Consider the following 16,728-nt stretch of genomic DNA (forward strand, 5'->3'; position numbering starts at 1 on the left):
AATGCAGTGTAAATTGTAAATTGTGGTAAAATACTGTAACTGCATCTTGACAATATAAAACAAGCTTGAAAAGGGTGAAATTTTTCATCTCTATATTCTATCTGTGCTCACCGTTATCCTCACATTACATTAAATATAAAAATAACACATGACTGATTACCACAATAACTGCTTGGCTACTTACAGGAAGTCCAGGTAGACCAGGTGGACCCTGAGAAGACACATTTTGTTTGTGATTATCTCAATAAAACCAAACATCCACCGAAAATAACATTCATTATGATGTTATTTGAATGTCCAGTTGTCACACTTCTGTTCCCTGTCACCATGAAGCTCAGAATAGGTGTGCTCTCCACATTTTAGACGCTTCCAACAAAGGAGACGCACCCCAAGTGCCTGATGTGAGGCTGTTGTCTGAATGTTATCTTTAGCCGTTATCATCTGTCAACTCTGTCTATTTCAGAAACGTGTTAGGATGCTTTCTTCACAACCAGTCAACTGACCCATACAGCCTCCAAGACCGGACCTACTATGTCTTAATTAACACATGGGCTTGTCCAAACTTTTTCCACCGAGAGCCACATACTGAAAAATAAAAGAATATTTTGATATTTTGTAAAGCAACACATGTATATATGCAAATAAGTTATATATATATTTGCATCTCAGTTTTGTGATATATGTGAAAAATGTGTTTTTTTGTTTTTTTATTTTCCAAATATTTCAAATTTCCATTCCATTCCATTCCATTTTCCTCCGCTTATCCGGGTCCGGGTCGCGGGGGCAGCAGTCTCAGTAGGGAAGCCCAGACTTCCCGGTCCCCGACCACCTCCTCCAGCTCCACCGGGAGGACACCGAGGCGTTCCCAGGCCAGCTGTGAGACATAATCCCTCCAGCGTGTCCTAGGTCTTCCCCGGGGCCTTCTCCCGGCTGGGCATGCCCAAAACACCTCACCAGGGAGGCGTCCGGGAGGCATCCGGACTAGATGCCCGAGCCACCTCAGCTGGCTCCTCTCGATGTGAAGGAGCAGCGGCTCTACTCTGAGCTCCTCTCGGATAACCGAGCTCCTCACCCTGTCTCTTAGGGTGAGTCCCGCTACCCTACGAAGAAAACTCATTTCAGCTGCTTGTATCCGCGATCTCGTTCTTTCGGTCATGACCCAAAGCTCATGACCATAGGTGAGGGTGGGAACATAGATCGATCGGTAAATTGAGAGCTTTGCCTTCCGGCTCAACTCTCTCTTCACCACGACGGTCCGGTACAGCGACCGCATTACTGCAGACGCTGCGCCGATCCGCCTATCGACCTCACGCTCCAACCTTCCCTCACTCGTGAACAAGACCCCGAGATACTTGAACTCCTCCACCTGGGGCAGGACCTCATTCCCAACCCGGAGGGAGCAATCCACCCTTTTCCGACTGAGAACCATGGCCTCGGATTTGGAGGTGCTGAGTCTCATCCCAGAAGCTTCACACTCAGATGCAAACCGTCCCAGTAAACGCTGCAGGTCACAGCTCGATGAGGCCATCAGGACCACATCGTCTGCAAATAGCAGAGATGAGATCCTAGTGCCCCCGAACTGGACTCCCTCGACACCTTGGCTGCGCCTAGAAATTCTGTCCATGAAAATTATGAACAGAATCGGTGACAAAGGGCAGCCTTGGCGGAGGCCAACGTTCACCGGAAACAGGCTTGACTTACTACTGGCAATGCGAACCAGGCTCCTGCTCCGGTTGTACAAGGACTGAATGGCACGTAGTAGCGCGCCACCAATCCCATACTCCCGGAGCACCCCCCACAGGACACCGCGAGGGACACGGTCGAATGCCTTTTCCAGGTCCACAAAGCACATGTAGACCGGTTGGGCAAACTCCCAAGTACCCTCCAGGACCCTTGCAAGGGTGTAGAGCTGGTCCAGTGTTCCGCGACCAGGACGAAAACCACATTGCACCTCCTGTAGCCGAGGTTCGATTAACGGTCGTACCCTTCTCTCCAGCACCCTGGAATAGACTTTCCCAGGGAGGCTGAGGAGTGTGATCCCCCTATAGTTGGAACACACCCTCCGGTCACCCTTCTTGAAAAGGGGGACCACCACCCCAGTCTGCCAATCCAGAGGTACTGTTCCCGACTTCCACGCAATGTTGAAGAGACGTGTCAGCCAAGACAGTCCCGCAACATCCAAAGCCTTGAGGAATTCAGGGCGAAACTCGTCCACCCCCGGAGCTTTGCCACTGGGGAGCATTTTGACTACCCCAGATACCTCAGCCACGGTGATGGAACTGTCCGCGTTCGTATCCTCAGTCTCTGCTTCCTCTAGGGAAGGTATGTCAGTGGGATTGAGAAGGGCCTCAAAGTATTCCTTCCACCGCCCAACTATATCCTCAGTCGAGGTCAGCAGGCTCCCGTCCCCACTGTAAACAGTGTGGACCGGGCACTGCTTCCCCTTTCTGAGGCGCCGGACGGTTTGCCAGAACCTCTTCGAGGCCGACCGAAAGTCGTGTTCCATGGCCTCACCGAACTCCTCCCACACCCGAGTTTTTGCCTCGATCACCGCCGAAGCCGCGTGCCGCTTGGCCTGCCGGTACCCGTCAGCTGCTTCAGGAGTCCCACAAGCCATCCATGCTCGATAGGACTCCTTCTTCAGCTTGACGGCAGCCCTGACCTCTGGTGTCCACCATCGGGTTCGGGGCTTGCCGCCACGACTGGCACCGACCACCTTGCGGCCGCAGCTCCGATCGGCTGCCTCAGCAATGGAGGCACGGAATAGAGCCCATTCGGACTCGATATCCTCGTCCTCCCCCGGGATGCAGGAGAAGCTCTGCCGGAGGTGAGAGCTGAAGACTCGACGAACAGGAGACTCTGCCAAACGTTCCCAGCACACCCTCACTACACGTTTGGGTCTCCCGGGTCTGTCCGGCATCCTCCCCCGCCATCTAATCCAACTCATCACCAGGTGGTGATCAGTTGACAGCTCAGCCCCTCTCTTTACCCGTGTGTCCAAAACATGCGGACGCAGGTCTGATGATACGACTACAAAGTCGATCATAGACCTGCGGCCTAGGGTGTCCTGGTGCCATGTGCACTTATGGACATCCTTATGCTGGAACATGGTGTTTGTGATGGACAAACTGTGGTTCGCACAGAAGTCCAACAACATCACACCGCACGGGTTCAGATCGGGGAGGCCGTTCCTCCCAATCACGCCCCTCCAGGTCACACTGTCATTGCCCACATGGGCGTTGAAGTCTCCCAGCAAAACGACAGAGTCACCAGTTGGGGTGCTCTCCAGCACCCCTCTGATGAACTCCAGGAAGGCTGGGTACTCTGAACTGCCGTTTGGCGCGTACGCACAAACGACAGTCAGGACCCTTTCCCCAACCCGAAGGCGTAGGGAAATGACCCTCTCGTTTACCGGGGATGACTCCAACACAGAGGCACCGAGCCGGGGGGCTATTAATAAGCCCACACCAGCTCGCCGCCTCTCCCCTGCAGCAACTCCAGAGTAGAACAAGGTCCAACCCCTCTCGAGGAGTTTGGATCCAGAACCCAAACTGTGGGTCGAGGTGAGTCCGACTATATCTAGTCGGAATGTCTCAACCTCTCTCACAAGTTCGGGCTCCTTCCCCGCCAGAGAAGTGACGTTCCATGTCCCAAGAACCAGATTTGGCCGCCGAAGACCAGGTCGCCGAGGTGCCCGCCCTCGACCGCCACCCAAAACGCAATGCACCGGACCCTTATGCTTGCCCCCGCAGGTGGTGGGTCTACGGGGGGGAGATCCCGTGTGGCTTCTTCGGGCTGAGCCGTGCCGGGTCCCACGGGTGAAAGCCCGACCACCAGACGCTCGCCTGCGAGCCCCTCCCCCAGGCCTGGCTCCAGGGTGAGGCCCCGGTATCCCACTTCCGGGCGAGGTGCGGTCTCTCCTCGTGTGTTTATTCATATTTTTATTTTTTATTCGTATTTCTTCTTAAAAAATCTTTGTAAATGTTCTTCTCGTAATATGACTTTATTCCCATAATGAGACTTCTTCCCCAACCTAATTTTGCAGAAATGACTATTTTATTTCATTTTGTTTATTTTCCATAATGTTACGAGTTTTAAGAAATAATGTCTTTCTTCATTAATATTTCAACTGTATGCTACTAAGATAACATTATTTGTCAATATAATATTAGTTTATTCTCGTATAAGTCTGACTTTTTTCTCGTTAGAAAACGACTTTTCCCCCCCTAATATTTCGACTTTATTCTCGAAAAATTACAGCAATTCTCCCCCCAAAGCTATAAACCAAGAGGAACCTCTGGTAAATTCCATACTTTCTTCATAAAGAAAAGAAAAAAAAAACTACCTTACCTGTCTTCCTTCAGGTCCTCTCACACCAGGAAGCCCATTAGAGAAAATTCCACCAGATCCTTCCATGTCGTCCTTTGAACGACAACGACACAAACAATGATTCTTGGAACTCTGACCGTATGTGCTGCCAATTATGGAACTTACAAATCCAACGCGGTAGCTTGGTCCGGGAGGCCCGGGAGGCCCAGGTGGCCCAACTGGCCCCATTGGGCCAGGTAAACCAGCCAATCCAGGCTCCCCTGTTCGTCCAGGTAAACCATAATCTCCTCGAGCTCCCTGTCGAATGGACAATAAAAATTCATAAAATGTATTTGACAAACAAGGAAGAAAATATGTGTAAAAATGTTAAACACGATAAATGTCTAATTCAGAATTCTTTATCAGCATCACAATCACTTAAAACTGTTTTTTTAATGATGTGAGACATTACATTAAAAGTGAAAAAAATATATAAGCAGAACTAAAATTTATGTCAACAAAGTACAGAGGCACAATCCTTCATGCTAAAGTTCTGTCACTTGCATAAGAGGATTAAAATAGTAGCAGGGGGATAAAGGGAGAGGAAGAAGATTGGTGAAGACAAAAAAAAGAGGGACAGATGAAGTTGTTCGTATCTAATGGTGTAATTATTAAATAGGCACGTCACACTGTGTTGTTCTTAAAATGTGCACTTGAATTGATGATGATATGATGTTTCACCTTCTCTCCAGCAGGTCCTGAAACACCAAGATCACCAGAATCACCCTAAGGCAGAACAAAAATAAATATATGTGACACGTTCAATGTGTTCAATCACTGCCACATCGTAACAACATGTAAAAAGATACAATGTTAAGTTCATGAAAAATAGTGGCAAATAAAACCTTCCACTCACCAAAATGAGGGATAATGTTTGTTATTGGATATCCAAAGTTCCTGTACTTTGTCAATATCTGTGTTCCAGAAATTGTGTGCGTATTTTGCAAGCAGCAATAAATATATCATTTTACAGGATGCAATTACAGTTCATATCAGAACCTTTCAAGAAAATCATGACATTCGTGTCAGGTTTTTGTGTCGTTCCCCCCCCCCAATATCCACGATTAAATCAATCAGGAAAAGACCAAACATGATCCAAGATTTATTTTACCATCACAATACCTCAATAATGTAACAATTACACCATTGCACCTCCAACTAATAATTCTGAAATATACATGTAAAGAATCCTCTGCAAATTTGGATATATTCAAGTAGAAACACCTTCAAATCAGGTTTAACATCTTTAACATTCAATTTGTTGACATGACTGTCTTTTATGACTATAGGAATAATAATGATGCCATAATAACGGGCCATATTAGATGTTTAATACCCTCATTATTTCCATCACCCTGTACTATCTACCGTCCTCTGGACATCTGGGATGTCATTTGACTCAGAAATCTAAAATGATTTATTTAACTGGGGTTACACAAGCTTTCTTACCATAGGAAAGCCGTAAAAACAACAAAACTCATGAAATTATAGTCAACAGTTGTGGATGTACAATGAGTTATTTTATGTGCTGAACATAAAAATGACGGATGTAGAAAAGCGTACAGGAGGGCTATACATATTTTTTAATGGGTTTAATTAGAGGTTGTTTTAATCGGTCCATTTACTTAACTCCAATTGCATCAAATATGATATATTCCATTTTTATTGTCTTCAACACTGGAATTTTTAAAAATCTTAGTAGTAGATGCAGGCTGTTTTTGTCCAAATTATAATGGAAAAGGCTAAGCATGGTGGTGGAATTGAATGGTAAACTCAAAATCATGGGATGAATGCAGGAGTTGGTCCAGTAGTTGACTCACCACCAGTTCACTAGGTGAGTTAAGTTGGTATTACATTTACGTTCTGACCAAGGTAAAATTGTGTTCAATTACCTTTTCCCCCTTAGGACCAGGGGCTCCTGGCGCACCATCAACACCTGGTAAACCAGACAAGCCCTATAAGCCAGAGATTGAGATCATGTGTGAATGAACAATCATCATAACCACGATTCATACATTTTATGAACAAGCTACAGTTATCTGACATAAAGTATTTATGTTCACTGAGAAATACATTGGTACGTACAGGTTGGCCAGGTGCTCCATCTCTTCCTGGTTGACCAACAGCTCCAGAAGTCCATGCTGTACCTGGAGTAGAGGGACCAGAAACACCAGGTGGACCAGGGGGGCCAGGTGGTCCTGGTAGACCTGGCAGTCCCTACATCAAAAGCATTTGTCAAGAATGCCAATAAACAAGCATTATGGTCTGGAAGTAGCAGAAATGCATTTCTCTTTACACATTGTGGCTGTATTAAATTATTGTTACCCGAAAAGATTCCAGATCGGGGAATCCTGAGCCCTCCATATCCACAAAAGTCTGAAATTCAGCCATTAAATAAACTGTTATATCCAATCAATGATCCTAAAAGACAGAAAGTATACATGGCTCAACATATAACCGAAGACTGACTCACAGGTCTGACTCCTGGTCCTGGGGGTCCAGGAGGACCTGGGGGGCCCCTAAGGCCAGGCTGACCCTCCCCACGATCTCCCTGCAAGCATAGCATCCAATTTATGGAGCAGAGTCGTTTCATCACAGAGATTCAATCATGGACATACTTATTCTGTAGCACCAATAATTCACAATGGTTTCAAACTGTATGCATGGTATCGTGGCATTGGTAATGGTAATGGTAATGGTTTAATTTATTTGAACATGCATACAAGTTACATTGGGATACAGCACATATTACAATTCACTGTTCCACATATCCAAAAGGAGTAGGAAGAAGCAAAGATGATTTAATTCTCCGTTTTACATCAATTGCAATACATTTCTTCACTTCCTGTATTCCGAATACACTCTCTTCCAGTTGAGTACACCAAAAATTGATGAGACAATGTAATACTGTGCTAAATAGTAGAAGTTTCAAATTTTGTCAAATTTCTTGTCACCGTAACTACTTGATTTGACAATCCTAATAAATAATACGAAATAGACATAGCAAAACATAGTTTGATAATAGGTGAGTCATGACAATGAAAGAAAAAAGGAAAAGGTAGAGAAGTAGTAAGTGTGGTAGTGATTAGACATAGCATTGACAAATGAAATAGAACAGAACATAGTTGGATAATGGGTGAGTACTGGCAATGTACTCTCAAAAGAATGAAGAGTAGAAAGTGACAGGAAGGAAGAGTTAGTAGTGAGTGTAGTATTGTTTAGACATAGCATTGTATGTACACAGCGGTTCAGGACTCTTCTTCCTTGTACTTTGCAAACATCAACTGCTTGGATTGTTTCTTGAAATCCTTGCTCAAGCCGTTCCATAATTTGATTCCACATACTGAAATGCTAAAAGTTTTTAGCATTGTTCTCGCATATAATATATAAATTTTAATTTTTCCTGGTGGTCATATTTCTCCTCTCTTGTCGAGAAGAATTGTATGACATTTTTAGGTAGCAGAGTACTGTTTTCTTGATGAATAATTTTAGCTGTTTGAAAATCAACTAGATCATCACATTTTAAAAGTACCGTGTTCTGTGTTGCCGCCTATCTGATTTTTATATGCACGCTTTCGTGCAGAGGCGGAGCTGTCAGCACACGCCTGCTCTCACCTGCTCACCGATTGCCTATCCCGCGATCGTGGTGTCTGCTTACTGGTCATTTTTGTATTGTTGCTTATCTTTCCTCCGTGCTCATCCCACAGTGATCCTAGCTAAGTCACATTAAGGATAGTCCTGGTTGATTTTCAGCAGCGCTTTAAGTTCTTGTTAGAACTTGTTTTGGCTTGTTGCCCAGTGTCTTTTTGTTGTACTTTTTGGACAATGCATGCATTTGATGCATGCCTTGAAATATTTATCGAAGTTGGTTTCACACACAAACTCAGTATCTTTGTACAATGGTTGGCAGATTAATACAAATAATGGTGCATACCGTTGAAATTATTTTCTCCAGTTGTGTGTGCATGGTGTGTTGCATAAAGACTTGAAATAGCTCAAAACATGGCGGACAAACAGCGGTGAAATCTTATCTTCCCCATCAGACAAAAAGACTGTATCAGATTAAAATATATTTGCATTCTTACATCAAATCTATCCTATGGGGTCGTCACATATGATTGTTGTATATACTGTATGTTATATGTTGTGAGACACTTCTTTCTACAGTTTCCATTTTCATTTTCGATTTTCATGAGCATTTTCATGTTACGTCAAGATTTGAACGTTGGTTTTAGTAAAAATTGTGCTTGTTTTTGGTCCCTGCAAACTGGAGTGTGTTCAGACTAGGCGGCACTTGACAAGAGTGACAGGTTCAGCAGCTTTCGCTGCTTTTTTTGGGATGTTTATCAACCTTTTTTTCCTTTATGATCGACTATTTTAGATGCTAGAAAATTACTCTGAGAGCGCAGACCTCTGCCAAGCACCATAGTGCCCCCCATATTGTGATTTACACCATAAGTATTAGTCCTACATTTATTTTATCTGCATATTTAGGTTCCTTGACCATGAAAACATACCATAAGCAATTGGATTTAAAATGATAATTCAGTAGTTATTCACAAAAATCGCATTTTCCGTAAGTATCTAGCTCCATAGCTTTTGAAGATACAACAAATTTGTTGGCACACTCCACATTCCCCCACCTACGAAGACGCTTGTTTGCCCCCATCTGTTTGAGTCAGTGACGACTGCAACCGGATGTGACGTCCAGTGCAACCCAGTAAAAAATGTATTTCTGTATAATGTTATGTCAATAACAGCATTTGGCAACCTCCACAAACAACTGTTTGACATGTTAAAGGGCATGCTATTTTATGGTGTTTACTCCTATCTATGTGTTGAATCTAACCTTCTCTCCTTTTGGTCCAGGGTCACCAGGGGTTCCTGGAAAGCCAGGTGGTCCATCAACACCCTGAATTGAGAAAGCTAATGTTAGGGCATTAGAGGTTTAAGTGAATCTAGTACAGCAGATGCAAAGGCATAGTGTGGATTGTAGGTGTGTATCTACCGCCACCACACGCTCTTAGATATTTAACAAAAAACTCACCCTCTTGCCATCCTCTCCAGGATCACCCTGTGTAATTACGTAAAATATGTAGATTAATATACACAATATATGCAAATGTAAACACCTTGGTTCAAAAGCAACACAATAAAATCTAGAGACACTCCACCACACACATTGAGAGCATGCTTTGCTGCCAGTGTTAAACGCTAACATTTTTTTTCCCCACATTTAATGTCTTCAGAGAAATATTCAATATATAGCACACTAACTGGTTCTCCCTCAGCTCCAGATGGTCCTTGGGCGCCAGGTGCCCCTTGGGGTCCAGGTGGTCCTCGAGGACCAGGCACACAGGAAGCATCTGATCCCTCTTTACACACCGAGACCTCAGATGCCGGACCTGGAGGGCCAGGGGGCCCGGGGGGTCCAGCAGGGCCGGGCTCACCCTTCTTTCCTTGGTATCCAAAACCTGCACTGCCCTGAAAAATAAATCAGCACAGTTCTTTCATAGTCAGGAATAGCTGAGAAAAATGAGTAATACACAGATTTTTAGAGAGATATATTTGTACTGTAGGTGAACTTTTATGTAAACTTAATCAAGAAATAATCTTCAGACTCACCTTTACTCCCTTTTCCCCTGGTTCTCCCTAAAAAAAACAAAAACAATAAAGGGTATGTTACCAAATATCTAAAATAATCTTTATATCTTGATAATTAATTTAGAGACACTCAGTACAATTAACTGAAGTAATGTTGACTAATGGTAGCATGGCCTCGACCACTGCCATGTACTTGTTTTTACATCTTCTTGGTCAGGAAAATATTTTTTCAGTCATCTTTATTTTCCAACATATTTTGTTTGCCTTAACTACTACTTCAATAATATATAATACCTGTACTACACATTTATGTCAATTTCCACTGCAAAATAAAATAAAAATGAACTCGAACTGTGGTTTAATTTACTTTTCAACGTCAATCTCAACAAACTGAATTCCTGCTACTACTGTGAAACCTCGGTTAGTGTACTCCCCGGTTAGTGTGGTTTTTGGGTAATGTAAAAAAATCGATGCCAAAATGTTGCCTCGGTTCGCATACATTTTGTTGTTGTTATTAATACACTGTGTGAGTGGAACTGTGTTCTTAATGTATTTTTATCACAAAATGTCCTTGCTGGCAGCTTATTAGCTTGCTAATACATGGGAACCGGAACCGGAAGTCACCTCCGTTGCCCGTCTTTGATGTCATAAGGATTGACTCTGTAATTCTTAGCTAACTAACGTAGTTACACCACATGTCTCTGCTTTTCATTTGACCACGGCTGTAAAATAACCCACAATGGAGAAGCAGGTGAGAAGCACTATTGAATTCAAGAAATGACGTCCGAGTGGATCTTGCTGCCACATCGCATCGTTTTTGTCAACAATCACGTCTTCAATCAAGGTAAAAGTGACATTAAATGTTCGTTTATCCCTTTCATTAGTAATTTATATACATTTCAAAGTGATTTCTGCATGTAAAACTATAACTGTAAAACTACAAAAATGTGCTTTGTGTTAACATTTTGGGCTTTGTGCACATGGATTTACATTATTTGTTATGGTAAATATTGATTTGATCAGAGTAAATTTCAATGTTAATAAATGTTGCACAGTATTTCTATCCATAATACAGGTTTCTTAGGCACTTAGGATCACAGTCTTACACCAGATATTTTTAAGATCAACTTTCAAACTTGTCCTAATTGACGTGGTAAAATATATTGATGCAAATATTTATTTATACTTCAAATGTTCAGCTTTCAACATTTGCAGAGGGAAAAAAAAATATTTTTCTGTAATTCTGTAATGCTACACAATCTAATAAACAAATCATACAACAACTTAACATAAAATATTAAAAAAATGCTGCAGACCTTTACTCCTCGTGCTCCACCTTGTGAGCCAACTGCAGAGCTATAACCTGCATCTCCTTTTGGCCCTGTTAGACCTCTGTCTCCTTTCTGTCCTCTGTCCCCTCGGTCTCCTTTCTCTCCTTTTGCCCCAAATGGTCCTATAAAACAATAACACCCAATTTACATGTACACCCTTTTCTGTTAGACCACTTGATTTATACAATTGTAATGAAACGCAATCCACTTGTCAGTGAGTAGGAATAACCAAGTTGAAAATATGTCAATATAGTTGTCCCTCTCGCCACTTTGCGGTTCGAATTTTGCGATATTACTCTATCACGGTTCTTAAAATAAATTCACTAATAAATTATTGCTGTTTCGTGGTTGACTATGGACCATTATTAGACAAAAATATGCGTATCTAATCACATTTTACATAATTTATACCTAAGTTATGCATTTTAAGCATAAAAGTAGCTAAATGAACAAAAATATAAATATGAGGCATTCAGAAGATGCATTCAAAGATGTAATATGTAGTATTCTACACTGGTCACTAGGTGTCAGTAAGTTGCATCGATGAGATAATAGCCACCACAGGAAGTACGCTGTCCAGAAAAAAACAAGGAACTCTCCCAATGCATACGTGTGAGTCTATGTTATGTCTTATTTACGCCTAATATGTCTTATTTACTGTTATTACGTCTACTGTCTTGGGTAATCTGAGTGTCAAAGTGACTATAGGGTGTTATTTGATGTCTAGTGGGCTCATAATGTTAAACACCATATTTAAGAGGTTTAAACAGGTTTTCTATGCTCTACAAATAATAAAAATAAAATTAAATTGGTATCTAGCCAATGAAATGTCTTATGATATGTGTGTATATGGTATATAACGGTACATAAGGTTGGACAGTACAATATACTTTATAGTATATTTTAAAGTAACACATAAAAACATAAATACTGGCCATTTGACACATCTTCCACTGATAAATTTCCACTGTTCATAAAAAAAAAAAAAAACTTCAACAAACTACAACCATCCATCCATCCATCCATTTTCCTCCGCTTATCCGAGTCCGGGCCGCGGGGGCAGCAGTCTCAGTAGGGAAGCCCAGGCTTCCTGGTCCCCGGCCACCTCCTCCAGCTCCACAGCAAGGACACCAAGGCGTTCCCAGGCCAGCTGTGAGACATAATACTGGCAGCGTGTCCTAGGTCTGCGCCGGGGCCTTCTCCCAGCTAGGCATGCCCGGAACACCTCACCAGGGAGGCGTCCGGGAGGCATCGAGACTAGATGCCCGAGCCACCTCAACTGGCTCCTCTCGATCTGAAGGAGCAGCGGCTCTACTCTGAGCCCCTCCTGGATGACTGAGCTCCTCGCCCTAGTCCATATTTACTCAAATTCTAGATAAAACTGACCTTCTGCAATAATCTTCCTCTCCACTAGATAGAGGCATTTGCCACTAAATCAGCGAGGCATGTTCAGCAGGAAAATGTGAACTTTATTATCACAAGAGTCGCTATTTTGATGAGGCAACCTCTTTACTCATTTAAAATGATACACAGGCAACACTTTACCTGTTTGTCTTACAGTTGACGTCTCAACTTGCTTAGCAACTGGGGGCTGCTGAATAGGCCGTGAAGATGGCGGAGCTGTCTGCTGTTCAAAAACAAAGCAACAAATCAGAATCACGTTTATCAGAGAGGATAAATAACATTTTGTGGACACACTGGAACTAAAAGTGTATATCTACAGTAGATATTCTCTCTTCCGGTCCATTAGTGACCTTGTTACACTGAAATATTTAATCTTTTTGCTCAGTTGATCCCAATGGAGGTCATGAGAAAATGTGCAAGCTAACATTAAACCCAAACATTCCCAAAAATATTACTTAGTGCTAATGTTTCCCGACAAAGAGCTTCCTGATGCAAACAAATGTTCACCCAATTCTTCAGCAACACTGGGGAAAACATCAGTGAAATAGCGACAGTAAACATCTGTAAACTATAACATGTTATGTTGCCGTATTAATTAAAATAAATAAATTAAAAAAAAAATAAAGCAGTGATTTTCAATTATTTTCTGTCATGCCCTCCACCCGCAGGGGACAGACATTTTTTGTGGAAACCACTGTATAATTTACTGACAACAGAACTATGCATACAAACCGAAATAGATGAATAAAAAATGCTGAGATAAGTTCTGTAACAACATAAAATTATTTCCAAAGAATTTAATTTTATTAACTACATTAATAACATTTAAACTAAATGACTAATTGATATTGGTAAGATGTTTTTGTGAATAAAACTTTTACAAACACATAATGTATTGGGTTAAAATTAGTTTATTTTAAATCAGTAGTCTTCTTCTTCTTTGTTTTGAATCGTATTTTGGGTATTATAAGAATTTTTGTTAATGTACAACATACTGTATAACAACCTGTGTATATTAATGCTCTTATTTCATATATTGGGCAACATTTACGTTATTGGCCCATGTACCAATATTTCGGATATCTGCTTTTTTCATCCCCCAATGTCGGTATTGGCATCGGCTTCAAAAATTTCATATCGGTCGGGCTCCAATTATCACATCTTTATAAATGGTTACCAACTTAGGGTAAACTAGATCTGTTTTCAGAGAGAAAAAAAGTCTATTTCGTGTCTAACAGTATGTTCTTTCACACAACAGTAATCATGTACAAACAGGGACATTTAGGTATTTGTGTGTGTGTGTTTTTTTTTAAATAGGTTGCTAAACAGATGTCAAAATGCTGAAGTATGCATGCTAAGCCAATAGGCCCCGTTTTCAAAGTGTGCGCCTTTCAGGGTCAAAATGGCAACAATGATACCATTATTTTCAAAAACCTCAACCTTGAGACCAGCTTCCAAAATACTGTATGTTGTAAAAGCAAACTGCCAGATTAACGCTATTTTGATCTATTTTCAACAAAAAAAAGGAGATGGGCACTTAACAATACAGGGCTGCCAAGCAACCGGAGTGACTGAAGTCTGTGGGAGGCAGGAGTAATTTAAAATCTTTTGTGTAAAAATGGAGGCAGGGGAGGAAATAATGGATAACCCCGTCCTAAACACACACGCGCGTTCGTAGCTTATTCTTCACTTGTGACACGCCTCAAACTGTCACCTATGAAGAATGCAAAAGAGAGCGCAGCTGAAGCAGGAAACATAAAGCCACAGTTGATAATTAACTCGATTTTTTTTCTGACAACTTAAATCCCCCCTGCTGTGTCGCGCAGCAATGACGATGCTAAGAATTTGGTCAGACCATTATTGACTTTTCAGGTTGACACAGATAATAATGTGTTGAAGAATACCCAACATCTTCATTCAACTTCCTCATAACAGAAGGCGATGGGTGGCCGACCCGAGTCATCTGACACTGTTGATGGATTTGAACCACATGACCTATGGAATCTAAAAACCGATATCCAGTTTCCTCGGTGATGAAAGTCCTGAAAAAAAACTATTTTTGTTTTTGTGCATACCTTGTAGAAGTACAAATTTCTATTATTTTCTAACATCACATTTGCATGTTTGCAAGGTGAGCCAAGACAGTTCAATACAGCAATGGTTTACTTACTTTCAGGGGTATAGCACCAAATTGTGGGCCCCGTACATTAGCCCCATACATTAACAAATACACTGTAGTGTATCCTAAGTTAGATTGTGGTTTGTGAATTGTGTTATTTTACGTTTGGCTCACATTATTAGATACCATAGTATTAGACATCAAAAGGCAGGCCCATTAATGACCCACAAAGGAGACACAACTATACCTATTCCTACACGTTAATTTAAAAAATGCGTAAGGCTACTGTAGAATAGTATCTAACCACACAAGATGCAGTCAATCAGATTTTACTTTCAAAATAAACTTAAACAGGCTTCAATGCAACAATTCTGCATCTGTAATGCATCTATATACAACGGAGCTCGCCATACACCCCCCCCCCCCCAATTTTCAAGAGACTTGTGAGGTCTGATAAAAAAAAACATGATATTTCATCAATCGTATTATGCTTTAACATTCGGACAAAACTAACCTTTATTTGAAAAACATTTTTTGAAAAAAAACAATTTGGCTGCCCTGCGTTTTTCGAGTAATGGCCCATGGTAGAATGACAATTAACATATTTATGTATCCATGACGCCGTTTTGGGATATTTTTGGGATATTTTTTTTTTACCCTTTCGTCAACTTCGGTGGAGGTCTGCACGCTTTTTGGATGTGAAAGTACATGCCAGGTGCCACAGGCGGACTGCAATTGTTCGAGATCATTATTAACGCTTGAACGGCAGCTAAAATTTAGCAAATGACAATTAACCTTGTGGGTATCTGGTTTGCTACAGACAAAAACAGGCTGATAGCATAGTATGTCTTCTTTGTTAAGAATGTCCTAAGCATCTTTACACCCTGTTTCTACAAATTCCTGAATGACAAAATGGAAAGTCTCGCATCCACCCTCTCTGCTTTGCATTTGCCTAGACTTGTCTTGCGCTGCACATAGACTGCATAAGTTATATGACCTGTGAACAGACATCACATGGGAAAACATTGGCAGGTAAGCATTAGGTACCAGCTGTTGTCTTGAGCACCACTTCTCTTATTATAATGCTAATAAACACCAATTCAACAGATGGAAAACCCACTAGTAAAAGAGACAGGGCACCACTGCAGAATTCTTAATGTCCAGACAATGAGTTGCTGCAGTGTGGACCTGCCCACTATGTCTGCACTCTTACCGCTTTCTGTTCCTAATCAGGAGCAAGAGAGCATGCACACACTCAGTTTGTGGTGTAGGGGGTGTGGGAAGATAGGAGTGGATGTGTGTGGATTCTGACTGTGTGCCAATGTGAAAGAGACATAAAGCAGGGACACAGAGACCGAATGACAAAACACAGCTAGAGAAAATATCACTTCATTTTGCCCATCAAATTTTGCGGCTTCACTCTCTCGTTTTTTCAAAAATATATGAATTAATAAAAAATCGCTGTTTCCTGGTTGTATACGGCCTCTTACTAATAAAAAAATATGCAATTTGTGCAAATGTTACATATTTTTTGCCTAAAGTAAGCATTTTCAAACATAAAAATGGCTAAATAAACAAAAATGGCATTCTACGCTTGTCAATAGGTGTGAGCAATGTTACATTGATGAGACAATAGCCACAGCAAGAAGTACCGTACAGAAACTGGAATTAAAAAACCAAACAATAAAAAACTTTCTTAATGCTAACGTGTGAGTCTATGTTATGTCTTATTTATGCCTTATATGTCTTATTTTCTCGTATTATGTTTGCTATATTTTGTAATACAAGTGTAAAGGTGACTATAGGGGTGTTATTTCATGTCTAGAGGGCTGTAATAATGTTAAAAAAACATATTTACAATGTTGTAAATAAATTCTCTCTACAAAAATATTACATTTATAG

The 16,728-nt window shown here is 41.6% G+C and overlaps 1 protein-coding gene across 4 annotated transcripts in view; it reads right to left on the reverse strand.

Moving 5' to 3' along the window:
- The window catches only part of col18a1a (collagen type XVIII alpha 1 chain a), an 86,462-nt gene that overhangs the window by 13,851 nt on the left and 55,883 nt on the right, over positions 1–16,728 (reverse strand). For 3 of the 4 annotated variants that reach the window (XM_054787278.1, XM_054787276.1, XM_054787279.1), the window contains 14 exons: positions 12,849–12,930; positions 11,289–11,425; positions 9,994–10,020; positions 9,646–9,852; positions 9,416–9,442; positions 9,218–9,280; positions 6,842–6,919; positions 6,694–6,744; positions 6,454–6,585; positions 6,261–6,323; positions 5,050–5,094; positions 4,495–4,626; positions 4,351–4,422; positions 185–211 (listed from right to left, as the gene is read on the reverse strand). In XM_054787278.1, coding sequence (XP_054643253.1) covers positions 185–211; positions 4,351–4,422; positions 4,495–4,626; positions 5,050–5,094; positions 6,261–6,323; positions 6,454–6,585; positions 6,694–6,744; positions 6,842–6,919; positions 9,218–9,280; positions 9,416–9,442; positions 9,646–9,852; positions 9,994–10,020; positions 11,289–11,425; positions 12,849–12,930 — 1,143 coding nt within the window. The remainder of the gene's footprint in view (positions 1–184; positions 212–4,350; positions 4,423–4,494; positions 4,627–5,049; positions 5,095–6,260; positions 6,324–6,453; positions 6,586–6,693; positions 6,745–6,841; positions 6,920–9,217; positions 9,281–9,415; positions 9,443–9,645; positions 9,853–9,993; positions 10,021–11,288; positions 11,426–12,848; positions 12,931–16,728) is intronic. The other variant, XM_054787277.1, reaches the window with a different exon arrangement.

The sequence above is a fragment of the Dunckerocampus dactyliophorus genome, chromosome 9 (genome assembly GCF_027744805.1).
Source record: "Dunckerocampus dactyliophorus isolate RoL2022-P2 chromosome 9, RoL_Ddac_1.1, whole genome shotgun sequence".
NCBI lineage: Eukaryota > Metazoa > Chordata > Actinopteri > Syngnathiformes > Syngnathidae > Dunckerocampus > Dunckerocampus dactyliophorus.